This window comes from Chrysoperla carnea, chromosome 5, assembly GCF_905475395.1.
Source record: "Chrysoperla carnea chromosome 5, inChrCarn1.1, whole genome shotgun sequence".
Taxonomy (NCBI): domain Eukaryota; kingdom Metazoa; phylum Arthropoda; class Insecta; order Neuroptera; family Chrysopidae; genus Chrysoperla; species Chrysoperla carnea.
The window spans coordinates 6,547,452-6,560,618 of NC_058341.1; the positions used below are offsets into that span (position 1 = coordinate 6,547,452).

The 13,167-nt window shown below is 29.9% G+C and overlaps 1 protein-coding gene across 1 annotated transcript; it reads left to right on the forward strand.

The window, feature by feature from the left end:
• The first annotated feature begins 4,845 nt into the window (after positions 1 to 4,845).
• Positions 4,846 to 7,845, forward strand: LOC123301774 (cAMP-dependent protein kinase catalytic subunit 1). Its single transcript, XM_044884669.1, has one exon. The coding sequence runs from the start codon at positions 5,329 to 5,331 to the stop codon at positions 6,388 to 6,390; it is 1,062 nt and encodes a 353-aa protein (XP_044740604.1). The 5' UTR covers positions 4,846 to 5,328; the 3' UTR covers positions 6,391 to 7,845.
• Positions 7,846 to 13,167: the final 5,322 nt, after the last annotated feature.

The following is a 13,167-nucleotide window of genomic DNA, read 5'->3' on the forward strand; positions in this document are numbered from 1 at the left end:
ACCCTGATCAACTTTTTATATTGGGTAGTTATCATAAACAGGGTTGTACAAAACTTACATTTTGTTGAAAGATTATGTTGTTGGGATATGGTGTAGAAGTTTGAATTAAAACAAGTATTAACAGGGTATTATCGTTAGTCAAAAATAAATCATTTTGAAAAAAAGTTAAAATTTATGTAAAAATATACTTAAATATTCTGATTTCGAGTCACAAAAGCACATTTTTCTTTTAAAATATTTAACTTAAAAATCGTAATTTTTAAACTGTATATCACGTGACCTAAAACGCGGATAAGCTCTGCGGTGCTGTCATAGCGATATGAGTCATAGACCATCAATTAATTCAGTGTAGACAGCTGGGTATAATATATACATAGATAATAAGTATTTATATTTATTATACTCAGATGTCTATGAATATATCTGTCAAAGTTATTTGTGTTATTTCATATAGTGATACCCATATTACGTCATCAAATTGGATGCCCGCGTTTTTGACAATTTAAAAAAGGTTTAAATTTTAATTTAAGTTTTTGACAAGAAAGCGTGTGTATTCTTCCGAAATAAATTTTTGGTGACTTTTTATTAGCAAAATCAACATTTTGAAATACTTTTTCAAAAATAGTGGAATACCCTATTTCACTTTAAAATAATATATAATAATAAATTTTATATCAATAAAATAATAATAAATTTTATATCAATTTAAGGTAGTACGAGCGTCAAGGCTAGTTTGAACTTGTGGTTGAAATTATCTGTACCTTATTTTCAACTTTAATGATGAATTTTCAATCCCAATCCCCAAATTTTCAGAGTTGATTTAAATTCTGTCTTATAAAAAAAAATCAAGCCTTTTATACAAAATTTCTCTGGTGCTCTTACATCCTTAAATCGGTTATCAAACAAAAAAGAGTGTCACCAAATGAAAGATGTGAACCTCTAAGAATTTTACATTCTCAGCCCTGGTAATAAGCATTTTGAAAGTAAAATATGTTAGTAAACTGAAAATAATAATTATAATCTACATGAGTACAATATGGTATAAATTTTTCTGTATTACGTAAGTACATAATACTCTCTATCTCGTTTCAACGATAGAAGAAAAACTTTAAATTTCGTATTAAAATTCAATAATCTTTTTATACTAACAAACAATATTCAAACGTTTTTTTTATATATTACATAATAATTTATTTATATGGAACATACTATATAAAGAGGACTGGAAGAAGCCGGGGTACAGAGAGGGGTGGAAGGTAGTATACAAAATATACAACATACATATTTCGTTCTTTTTGAATCATATAGTGTAAGCACTTCATGTAAACACTATTTAAAATAAGTGTAAGTAAAAAGAGATTATCTTATAAGACTGCAATGGCAATATCCTTTTTTACCTACACCTAAAACGTACTACACCGAGTTAAAAAGAACAAGCCCCATATCTGGTTGAATGCTAGTTCAGGCATTTTATATTGTGTAAGATTATTGTATGTACGGGAATTGTGTGTACTTTATATTTAGTGTATATATTACTATCCTTGTTTAACGTTCACTGCTGTGTTTGTATGTGTACACTGTTTATAAAAATTATGGGATCATTATTAATAATATTTATTAGTTTAGTTCAGTCTTTTGTATGCAGATGTCGTACTTTTACACATATACAGATTTTGGTTATATTGGACATTAAGATGTGAATGGGGGAGAGCAGTGTTGCCAGATTGGATAATTTTTAACTTAATTTTAGATGGAAAATAATTCTTATTTGGTGAAATTAGGATCCAAAAGTCACGAAAATTTAGTTAACTTAACTGAAAGGCGAATATTTTCTGAGAAATTCACTAGAATCGAACTTTTCAAATGAAATTTTAAATGATACGTCAGAAACAATCCGATTTTTCTATTTTCCGGGTCAAGATTACCTTATCTACTGAGTTTTATAGAAATTGGAAACAAAAAAAATCGAAAAAAGCACATTTTTATTTCAAAAATTGATTAAACTGGGCCCATTTGTGATTAGTTGAGTACTTAGTGTGCTACTTCTTTGATAATTTCCGATTTTCCTGGTTTTGGATACTTTGTAAGTGTACAAGAATGCCGAGAATGGTAGTAAAAAGAAGAACAATCTCCAAAAAGACGATAATAATTTCCTTATTATAATCGGAATTATAATTCCATTACCCCTTTGCTCTGATTTCATAATTTTTCTATAACAATACTAGAAAATTGTAAAGTATTTCGAAATTCAATTACCATCGTTAAATACATTTTTTATTATTTAAAATGTTCATTACACAGAGATCATGTTCCCTCTCTTAAACTAATCTATTTATATTTAACTTTTCACTTACCATGTTTTTCAAAGTTGTGTGTGGTGGAAAAACTAATTTTCATAAATTTATAAAAATAATTGCGATATAAAATGTAGCATAATAATAATAATCCTACACTTTTGGCATGTACAGTCATTTTTCTATACAAATAAACATGGCGTAGGTTCTTTTTTTTTCTCCTTAGTGTCTACACTATTTACACTGAGTGTAAAATAGAAAAGGATAGTTTTTATTACACTATAATAGCACTATCTTCTTCCTTGTAGTTCACCGATCATAAAAAGAACATACAAATGAAAATTAAACGAAGATAAACGAATGATTTTATGAGAATAAAGGAATATAGAGGAGCCACCATCGACCGTTTTCATAATGTACAAGGTAGATATGAAATTGTCTATATAGAAATTGTATTCATATCTCACTCTAACCAATTAACTATTGTATATAAGTTGAATACATTACTTTTTAAACAGAGTACAAAGTGAATATACCACACTCTACCGTTTGGTTTTGTTCCCCCCCTCCCGCCACTTTTCGCTTTTGTTCGGTCTCTTCTCTTCTTTTCTATCAACTCATCTTCAAATATTGCTGCCGGTGACGGTCGCTCGGTGTGCGCATCACCCTCATTTGTGTTGTGTGCATACGTCATAATGTACTAGTATAGTGTTGTATAGACGGACAGACAGATGGACATATATATACAAATGTTTAACGTATATAGTAAACACCGCCTTAGAATCGATCGATGGGGTACGATGCATAAAATTTATATAGGAATCATAGTAGTAATTCTAGTAGATTCCATTTGATGCGAGAATAAGGTAAAATATTTTGTGTCCAACTCGAACAAGAACTTGTTTCAATCAGGTCGATTTTAACGTACGACATACATATTCTAAGATACTAAGTATTTACTATCTTTGATTTTGAATTCAAGCGCTTTGGAGCCAGAATTTGTACAATAGCTTCACAGCTGAATACACGTTTCTTGTAATTTCCAAAATTAAATAAGGTCTAGCTGGTGCACAGTCAGGCTGATCCTAGTACCGAACCACTCAATCGTACAAGGGAAAGAGGCAGCATATACACTCACATGGCAAGAGTCATTCCAAACGCCTCTATTTTGAAAATAAACAATTCACTATTAATTGTTGAAATACCCTGTACAGAAAATGTTGAATGTCAGTGCTTGCATTCTTCTTTTTAAATTAGAAGAGTTTAAAAAATCAACACAATTATGGCGCCCATTTATTAGGTTTTCGAAAGTATTTTCGAGTATTATTTTTTTGTTTTTCGAGAATATTTCACAAGACCAATACTTGAAGCTACTTGCAAATTTCAACAGCATATCTTGTACAGTTTTGGAGAAAATGTATATGCAAGTTTGATCCCAATTTGCGCTCTCACGGGTAAACAGTGATGTTTACGAAAAAAGGTTTCAGCAAAAGTTGTTTATTTTTTTATAAGGCATATTTTTTTGTTCTATCTCTAATGGTTTACAAGATCGATCCTAAGATCGACCGAAGACCCGATTGGCCTACGTTTTTCATTTAAGAAGTCAACCTCTCTCGTTACGTACTGAATACGCTATAAAAATTTCAGTTTTATATCTGTTTTCGCCTTTTAGTTATCGTGTTACTGATGGACAGAAAGGATTAGATTTTATGAACACCTATATCAAAATTTTGTTCGGAGCATCAAAATTTTTAAGCGTTACAAACTTGGGACTAAAAATCATAAGTCAATCCGTTGAAACAGTGATAAAATATGATATTTTGGTCAAACATTACTGTGAAGTGTGACAGAGGTTTTCCCGAAGATCACAACTTGCTAAAAAGAATAAGCAAACTGCTTTGAGTTAATGAAGGGGATTTTTTTGTGTAAGAATCAAAATTTTCATTATTTATGTTTATGTATCGAGCACCAAGACAGAGCGCAGAATGGTAGGACTTAAATTTCCATAGTAACAGAGTATTAAATAACTAAGAATAAAATTACGATAGTAAAACATGGAAAGTTGGAAATATAATAATAAATAACAATTGCTAAAAAATGTTTTAAAATTAATTGAAAAATATTACATTATTGTAGCATAATTATCCCACAAAATATCCATAAAGAAAAAAATGACAGTTCTGAAGATACATGAATTGAACCATCATAGCTTCAGATTATATTTTTGTAAATTAAAGTCACTTACCGTAAAAGATGATTTCAAAATTTTAATTGGAAACACCACAAAAACTTGATTTCAAATTAGAACATATCATAAAAAAATTACAAAACAATTTAAACAAAATTTTGTAACTTCATAAGTAAAAGTATTTTATTTTCACGATTACAAAAAGTACAAAATTAATGGACGCCGATTATATTATGTTAGTTCATAATAATTTCGTATGGAGGCAGCACTATTCGATTGATTAAAGACAGTAAACTTAGTACCATCTACTGGCACAATTGTACAACTATCACATCAGAATTGACCCGTCTGTGGGCTCGTCTGGTTACAGCAGTAAATCTGGGATAACGGAAGCCATTTTAAGATCAACAACTGAAGTGTCTTCAAGTGCAATATTATTTATAATATTTTAATAATAATAACAAAAAAAAAAATATAAAAAGTATTTGTGTCCTGTTAATTAATAGTGCGTAATTAATTTAAAAGAAAAAAAAATTTTATTAAAAACACGGACAAAAGTAATTTTGTGATAAAAAAAAATTTGTGTTGTTTTTCTCGACTTAGTGACCTTTTCTGTGAGTTTAACTCAGTGAATATGATGTCGACGTTTAAATTTGCACCAATAAAGGTGTAGCTTATTTAGAACTCACTACGTAATATAAGTGGGACCGAGTGATTTCTCGTACGTCGGACCAAAACAAACTAAATACTGATAAATAGTTTGTGTTGGGTATTAATTTTAGATAAGGGTGTTTAGTTAGAAATAAACATTCGTCGGGCGCCCTGGAAGGATTAAAAGTTAAAACCATGGGCAATAATGCCGCTACGGCGAACAAAAAGGTGGACGCTGCCGAAAGTGTTAAAGAATTCCTCGATCAAGCCAAAGAGGAATTTGAAGAAAAATGGAAAAAGAATCCAACAAATACTGCTGCATTAGATGATTTCGAACGGATAAAAACGTTAGGTACGGGTTCATTTGGACGTGTTATGATCGTTCAACATAAACCAACAAAAGAATATTATGCAATGAAAATTTTAGATAAACAAAAAGTTGTGAAATTAAAACAAGTTGAGCATACGTTAAATGAAAAACGTATTTTACAAGCGATCAGTTTTCCATTTCTTGTCAGTTTAAAATTTCATTTTAAAGATAATTCTAATTTATATATGGTTTTAGAATATGTACCAGGTGGTGAAATGTTCTCACATTTACGTAAAGTGGGTCGTTTTTCTGAGCCACATTCACGCTTTTATGCAGCACAAATTGTATTGGCATTCGAGTATCTACATTATTTAGATTTAATTTATCGTGATTTAAAACCAGAAAACTTGTTAATCGATTCACAAGGTTATTTAAAAGTGACTGATTTCGGGTTTGCAAAACGTGTTAAAGGTCGTACATGGACATTATGTGGTACACCAGAATATTTGGCACCGGAAATTATTTTAAGTAAAGGTTATAATAAAGCTGTTGATTGGTGGGCATTAGGTGTACTTGTTTATGAAATGGCTGCCGGTTATCCACCGTTCTTTGCCGATCAACCGATACAAATCTATGAGAAAATTGTTAGTGGTAAAGTGCGTTTTCCATCACATTTTGGATCCGATTTGAAAGACTTATTACGTAATCTATTACAAGTTGATTTAACTAAACGTTATGGGAATTTAAAAGCCGGGGTGAATGATATCAAAGGTCATAAATGGTTCGCATCAACTGATTGGATTGCCGTGTTTCAAAAGAAGATTGAAGCACCGTTTATACCGCGTTGTAAGGGTCCAGGTGATACAAGTAATTTTGATGATTACGAGGAAGAAGCATTACGAATCTCATCAACTGAAAAGTGTGCCAAGGAGTTTGCTGAATTTTGAGTGATTACAAAATATCTCATTTTCTCATAATCCAATCCAAAATTCATTTTTGATTATTCCTCTCATAAAATGGATTTTATTATTACCTCCTACCCTCTCCATCACTACCACCCCCACCTCCCCCGCCGACCTCTCCTCATATTCTAACGAGAGTTCCGTTGCGTTTGTTTGTTTTGTGTAGTTTGTGCGCGGGGCCGACAACTAAAAAAGTGAAAATATTTGGAAAATTGTCTCAACTTAATTTGCGAATTTTTAAGTGAATTTACTTTTTTCTTTTTGGATTTTAATTCAGTGTTTGAGATTTTCCTCAGCAAGGACATCCAGTGTGGATTTTTTAAAACAGGTTTTATGTGTTTTGGGAACATAAGTCCCTAAAAATAATTTTTAAACTGATTTTAAACAAATATTTTTGTAAGTTTTAATTTGTTATCCCTTGATTTATTTCAAAAACAAATGCAGCGTGCTCACGCTTTTAAAAAACAAACGAGAGGAGATTTCCCCTCGTGAGAGAGAGCGAAAAAAACATACAAAAAACACAAAAAAAGGGGCTTCCTATGTTTTATCCAAGTTTTGTAAATTTTATGTGAAAACGGAGTAAGTCCGTTTTAAATTTTTCCCTGTTGTAAAATTTTGTAAAAGCGAAGAAGAAAAAAATGGTTTTGATTGGTGTGTTTCTCGAAAAGGAACCGTTTTTTTTGGACCTTAATTTTGTTGGAACAATACACACACACACACCTACATAGCCCTGCCGTTCGCTGCCATTTTTCGTAATTAGTTTAAAATATAAAAATCACCCATATAAAAAAAAAGCTTTTTTTTTTGAAGTGCCCAATTAATTGTTTGCTAGGATAAAAAGAAAATTTAAGCGCTTTATTTTTTAATTCAAGTGCTCTTAGGTTTCTTAGTATAAAACTCAAGTAACATAAAAAGTAGGTCTGGAGCTGGGTTTAGTATTTGATACTCATTTCAGAATGATCTTTTCGAACAATTTTTTCTTAACGAAAATTTGCATAGCCGGAGATTTCTTAGCGGAAATTCGGACAAAATGGTTTTTGCCCGACACTAGAAATTTTGAATATCGCCCTCAATAAATTTAAGCTTGTTACGGAATTTAAAATTGCCCAAGTCTTCTGAATAAGAAGTCTTGACTAAGAAAAGTGGCTCTAGAATTTCCAACTGTTTAGTCTCATCAAATTAGATGAAATTTCGTATGACTTACAGAAGTGCAGGAATTCACGGTTCAGCAAAATTTTCATATGCGATGAAAAAAGGGGTGCTTTCGGTAAAATCAACGATTTACCTCGTTTTTCCGGAATTTTTTGCAATTTATTCGAAAACTATACATTTTAGAGAAAAAGTGGGTTAGAGAAAGTTATCGTGCGTAAAATTTCTGATCGATTTGTATATATGGGCATTTCCGTCCATATTTTCTGAAAAATCAACTTCAATTTACAATTTTCCGAGTTTTTTTAAATTTTTCTTAAAAACTGCACAGTTTTGGGAAAAATTTCTCAGTATAAAAGTTGTTAAGCATAAAATTTCCAATCGATTTTCATATTTTGATTGGTTTCAATCTTTGGAAAAATCGATATATTTATATAAATATATATGAGGCATACTTATGTTTATTTTCCACCCTCTAGTGGTGAAATTTAAAAGCCAAAAAAAGGGAAATTGTGGAAAAATGCGGCAAATCATTAATTTTTCCGATATTACTCTTTTTTTCTGCGCCTATGAAAATTTTTATTTTACAAGAAAGAAGCTCAAAATTGGCATCGAATTTCTGCACTCAAAATTTCACCTAACTTGATGGAATTAGTTCTGAAATGACTGCCAAATACTCCACTTGGCTCTAGACTTAAAATTTTTTCTGTAAAAAATTAATAAGCAATATAAAAAAAAAATTTTCTATTTTTAAAAAATCAGAGTGTATACAGCTGTTCAGTTCGGACGGACGGGATAATATTTTAGCGTCCCGGTATGTTCTTGAATTTTATATATATAGAATTTTTTGGCACATAAATAATTTTGTCGTTACCGATTGGTTCATGAAAACGTCGTCCCATTGATTTTATATCGGAAAATAGCAAATAACAAAAAACAAACCAGGGAGTGTTCAAATTTTTTCATAGAAAAAAAACACCAAAATATATTATTTTCTAAGTTACCTGATGGGACAAAAGTTCATGAAGTCAAAAAAAGAAACCGTACGGTTCATAGTATCGTTCCACCGTTCACACACCACCTAAACAACACAACACAACTCACATAAAAGAATGTGTTTAAATGTTTCTATCAAGAATTTTTTGGGGGTTATCGAATTTTCTTTTTCGTTGTGTAGGAAAAACAAATAAAAATAAATTTCTCTGACCATTTCTAAATATATAGGAAAAAATTATGTATCATAGGAAAAATCTTGTAGGACTTAAAACAAATATCTTTAAAAAAAAATTATTCAAAATATCATTTTCTCAAATTTTCACGTAATTTTTCCCAAAATGTAAATATTATACTTTTCTTTGTTTTTAAGTTTTTCGTGTATGGTCGTGTTTATGTGGTTTTTTTAGTATAGTCTAGGGCCAGATGTATCATTTGTCATTTCAGAACGTATAAAAATTTCAGAGGCGGTTATCAACGTTGTGTCTACAACGTTTTCCCCCACGAAAATATCCACAACCGGAAAATTCTCTTGTTAGAAGCCTAGAAAAATTATAATGGCGCAACAACCTTAAGGTAGTTTGGACATTATAATCAAATTCATAAAGCTCATTTGTGACAATAGTTAAAATACTTAGACGTTGGGTGTATACATATACTCACTACGAACAAGTTTTTCAACAAATCGATTAAAACAAAGACTTCTTGAATGAAATCTTCGGCTATACAAAATTTTCTTTAAGAAAAGACTTTGATAGACAAGACCGTGACAATAGTCTCTCAAATTTTTAGTCATTCTGAAATGACTTTCGAATTCTACATCTGACTCCAGATCTATGATTATTCTTGAGAGAAGAATTAATTTTCTTAGGGGAAATGTGTATAATTGGGAGGTTTGTTTTTATTTATTTATTTATTTTAAATTGCTTATTACATTACCGAGGAAATTAAAAGAAAATTCAATAAGTAATTTTCTCATCATTTTAATAATTTGTGTTTGTATCCATTAGAGAATAAATAAGACATGACCAATAATTTATTTTATTATGTCATAATTATTTTAGTTACGTCATAAGTTTTAAAAGAGTCAAAAAAAAAAAATCATCACTTTTTGCACGAAATGTCCAATTTCAAAATTTTTATTTTTGAGAAAATATCGTAGCTTTAGGGATGAAAACGTCGTGTAGTTCTTTAAAAAAAGAAAATTTAATTATTGTAAATATTTTTTGTTTACGATTTTTTGGAAAAAAAAAAGCTCTAGGTTATGTGGATTAATGCAAAATATGTCCTCTTGATTCAATTTTTTTTTTTTTACAAAGAAAAGAAAATATAATTTTTATAAATTGGCTTGGGGGATTTTTTAATGATTCTAAAGAAACTGATAACACCAAAAAAAATTTGTTACTTTTTAAAAAATAAGTCAAGCGCATAAAATCTAAAAACATCGATTTTTCTAATATATTTATATATTTTCCATACTCCTCCATAACGCCATTACGGTGCGTATTATATGTTCCTTTGAGTATGAGGTCCTTGAAATTTTGAAAAGTTCTTGAGATTTTGAAAAAGAGTAGTTTTGTGTCTAAAATTCAAAACTTGAAAAATTTTGCTTTTCCATGTTTATGAAAATATTGATAACACTGGGAAACAGTTTGTTTTTCATTTTCTGTTGTTGTTTTCCAGTTTCTCCAAATCATTTATGTGGAATTTCTAGTTTTGGGGGATATCTTTTTGAATCTAGAAGGGAAAGTTTGGGTACACAAATAGCCAAAATAATTAATTGTTGTAAACTTTGTCGATATTAAGGGTCCATCCAACTTTCCAAAAATTAGCCGAGAAATGAATTGTTTGCAGAAAGGTTTATTTTTAACTATTTTCGACAACGGATTCGTCATCTACATAAAAGATGCTTTAATTTGGTATTTTTTCTGAGGTTCTAGAACTATTTTTAAGAAAAGTCTCAAAACTGAACCCAAAAAAATCTGTATAAAGTCGGAATAAATTTGGACCAATTTTTGAAATAATCATAAAGATGCATCGAAGTATCGATCGAACAATTTCAATCATAACCTCCAATTTATAAAAATTAGATCCCTTTCAAAAATTTCTGGAAGATATCTCATTCCTACGATCTTGAACATTTGGGAAAACTATGGTTAAACTTGCCAAAAAGAAACATGAGCTGTTTTTCTGCTCGTTGCGCTTTGAAACACATACAAAATACACAAATTTTGATTTATTATTGCAGCTTTAATTATTATTTCATAGATGTCGTTTTTTCGATTGAAAAAGTTTTAGTTTACTCAGCTACGGTATTATATTCATAACATATTGCTGGCGCGAAAAATCAAACTGGGCGCATTATCCGAAACTAATAATGAAGGCTTAACATACCAGTTTCCTAAAATCTTTGAAACGAAACTTTGAATTTGAGGAACTTTAAAAAATAATAATTTTCCCAAGACTTTTCAGAACTTCTCAAACCACCATATTTTAAGGGACTTATAATACGGGCTATAGTTAAAAATTATATTTTGTTTTTTGGACACAGGTCAATTTAAGCGAAATTAATCTTCGTTGACCGATGAACAATCTAACATATTTAGTTTTTTTTTGTTAATAATTATTTACGTGATATTCCGAGATAAATCAAAAAATTTCAAAAACAAGTTCTTAATTGTCTCTCAATATATATATTTATATGTGTTTTTTGGAATAATGTCAAAAATAAACTAAAATAAAAGACGGGTAATTTATTTAGATGAAAAAAAAAAAAATTAAAAATCTAAAAAAAAAAAATTCAACGGTTGTTCTTTTTGCCACCAGTGTATTTAAACATGGATAGTGGCTACAGTGTTTTATCAGACTATCCTTTTCTATTTCAGTGTAAATAGGATGTGTACACTTGGGTACAAAAAGAATATGCCCTACTTAAAAAATATATCTAAACAATCTAAAACTAATTAAATTAATGTGTTCTAGACGAAAATATTTTTGTAATAAATTTGAGAATTTAATAAGTGTTTTAAATTTAGAAACAAGAAAAAAAATATTTAAATAAAATAATGATTAAAAAAAAAAAAATATCAAACATTACACAAAAACACTCCCCTCAACAGATTTTTACCAAATAAATTATGGGATTCATTATAACTTTTCGTTTTGTTAAGTAGATCAGTTTATTCTGAGTCTATTTAGTTCAGTGTATGTAAATCGGGGGTCTAGTTATTGGAAAAAAAGGTCCCGTTTGGAAAATAAGAATGTTTTGTATTTTTAATATTCTTTGATATTTGAGATCCTGGTAGGAATCAACGTGGTGATCTTTAGGTATCACAAATGGGTTCGTAGCACCTAGAGAGTTCTCTGTACCCTTATTGAGAACAACCTGTCAGTTGAAGGCGAGACGGCTCTCGGTAGAAGGTGAAGTTATGGGATCCTGTCAAGGCCTGTAGTTTCACTAAACTCTTCAATCTTTACCAGATGGTACAAAGGGTTACATTTCTAAAGAGATCTTTAGGAAGACTTTTAAAACTCTTGCAATTAATATCCGACACTTGATTAATTAAGCGGGATTCGAACCTGCGACTTCTATCACACTGGTCCAATGTTTTACGTTTAGCCACTAGGTGGTAGGGTGACTAATCAATGTGTACATCACTTCAACTTCTAAGTGGGTAAAAAAAGAGAAAGAAATATTAATATAATTCTAGTAAAATCCTCTGGGAATATTGTGGAGGAACAAACAGCGCCTTTACATTTTTGTAAGGGCATACAAGACCAATTTTATTTGGTTCTTTTCTTGCATGGTTCCTTTGTCAAATACCTTGTTTTGTAAAGGTATTTTTTAAAATAAATATAAATATATATATCTAGCTCAAATAAATTCTTATTTTTGAGCAATGAGAACCAATTTCAACGCTCGCTAAAGTTCTATATAATCGTATATAATTCTAACACACGTGCGTTAAACTTGACGCTCGTGTGATCTTAGCATAAGAAAAATTGACGAAATATTAAAAATACATATCTAATCTAAAATGTATACTCAATTGACAAACACTTAAGTATTGTCAAACTTTCTAAGCTAATAACTAACTTGAGTGTAGTGACCTCGGGGCCCCATTTACATACACCTACGTATTTTGAATACTATTGTGTAATTAAAAATATTAAAAAAACAATTCGATGTTGTTGCCTTCAAAAGTTTTTGTTGTTAATTTTATCTTTCTAGTATTAAAAAACAATAAGAAACAATATCACTTAAATAATTAAGAATAATGGCAAATTATTAAATTAATCGATTTGTTTGGTTTTAAAAATAAATAAAAAAAACATATCTTAATTAGTTGGGTCAAAAAAAAGGTGCGATAAGTATTTTGGAATATTCACTAACCAAAAAACATAATATTTTGAGGTAAAAGCCAGGCAAAAAGAGTTGCTGTAGAGGAACGCAAACTAGAACATGCTACTTGTGAGAGGATTGCTAAATTTATAATTATTAGAATCGAGATGGTCATAAAAATTTAAGTAATTTTTCGATCTCGATTTTCCTTAAGTTTTCAATTCTTTCATCTTCATTTCTATCCGAAATATTAGAAATTCTAAAATTGTAAGAATGTA

What these genes read in the sequence shown, in the direction of transcription:
- LOC123301774 (XM_044884669.1), top strand. Translation starts at nt 5,329, where the DNA reads ATGGGCAATAATGCCGCTACGGCGAACAAAAAGGTGGACGCTGCCGAA.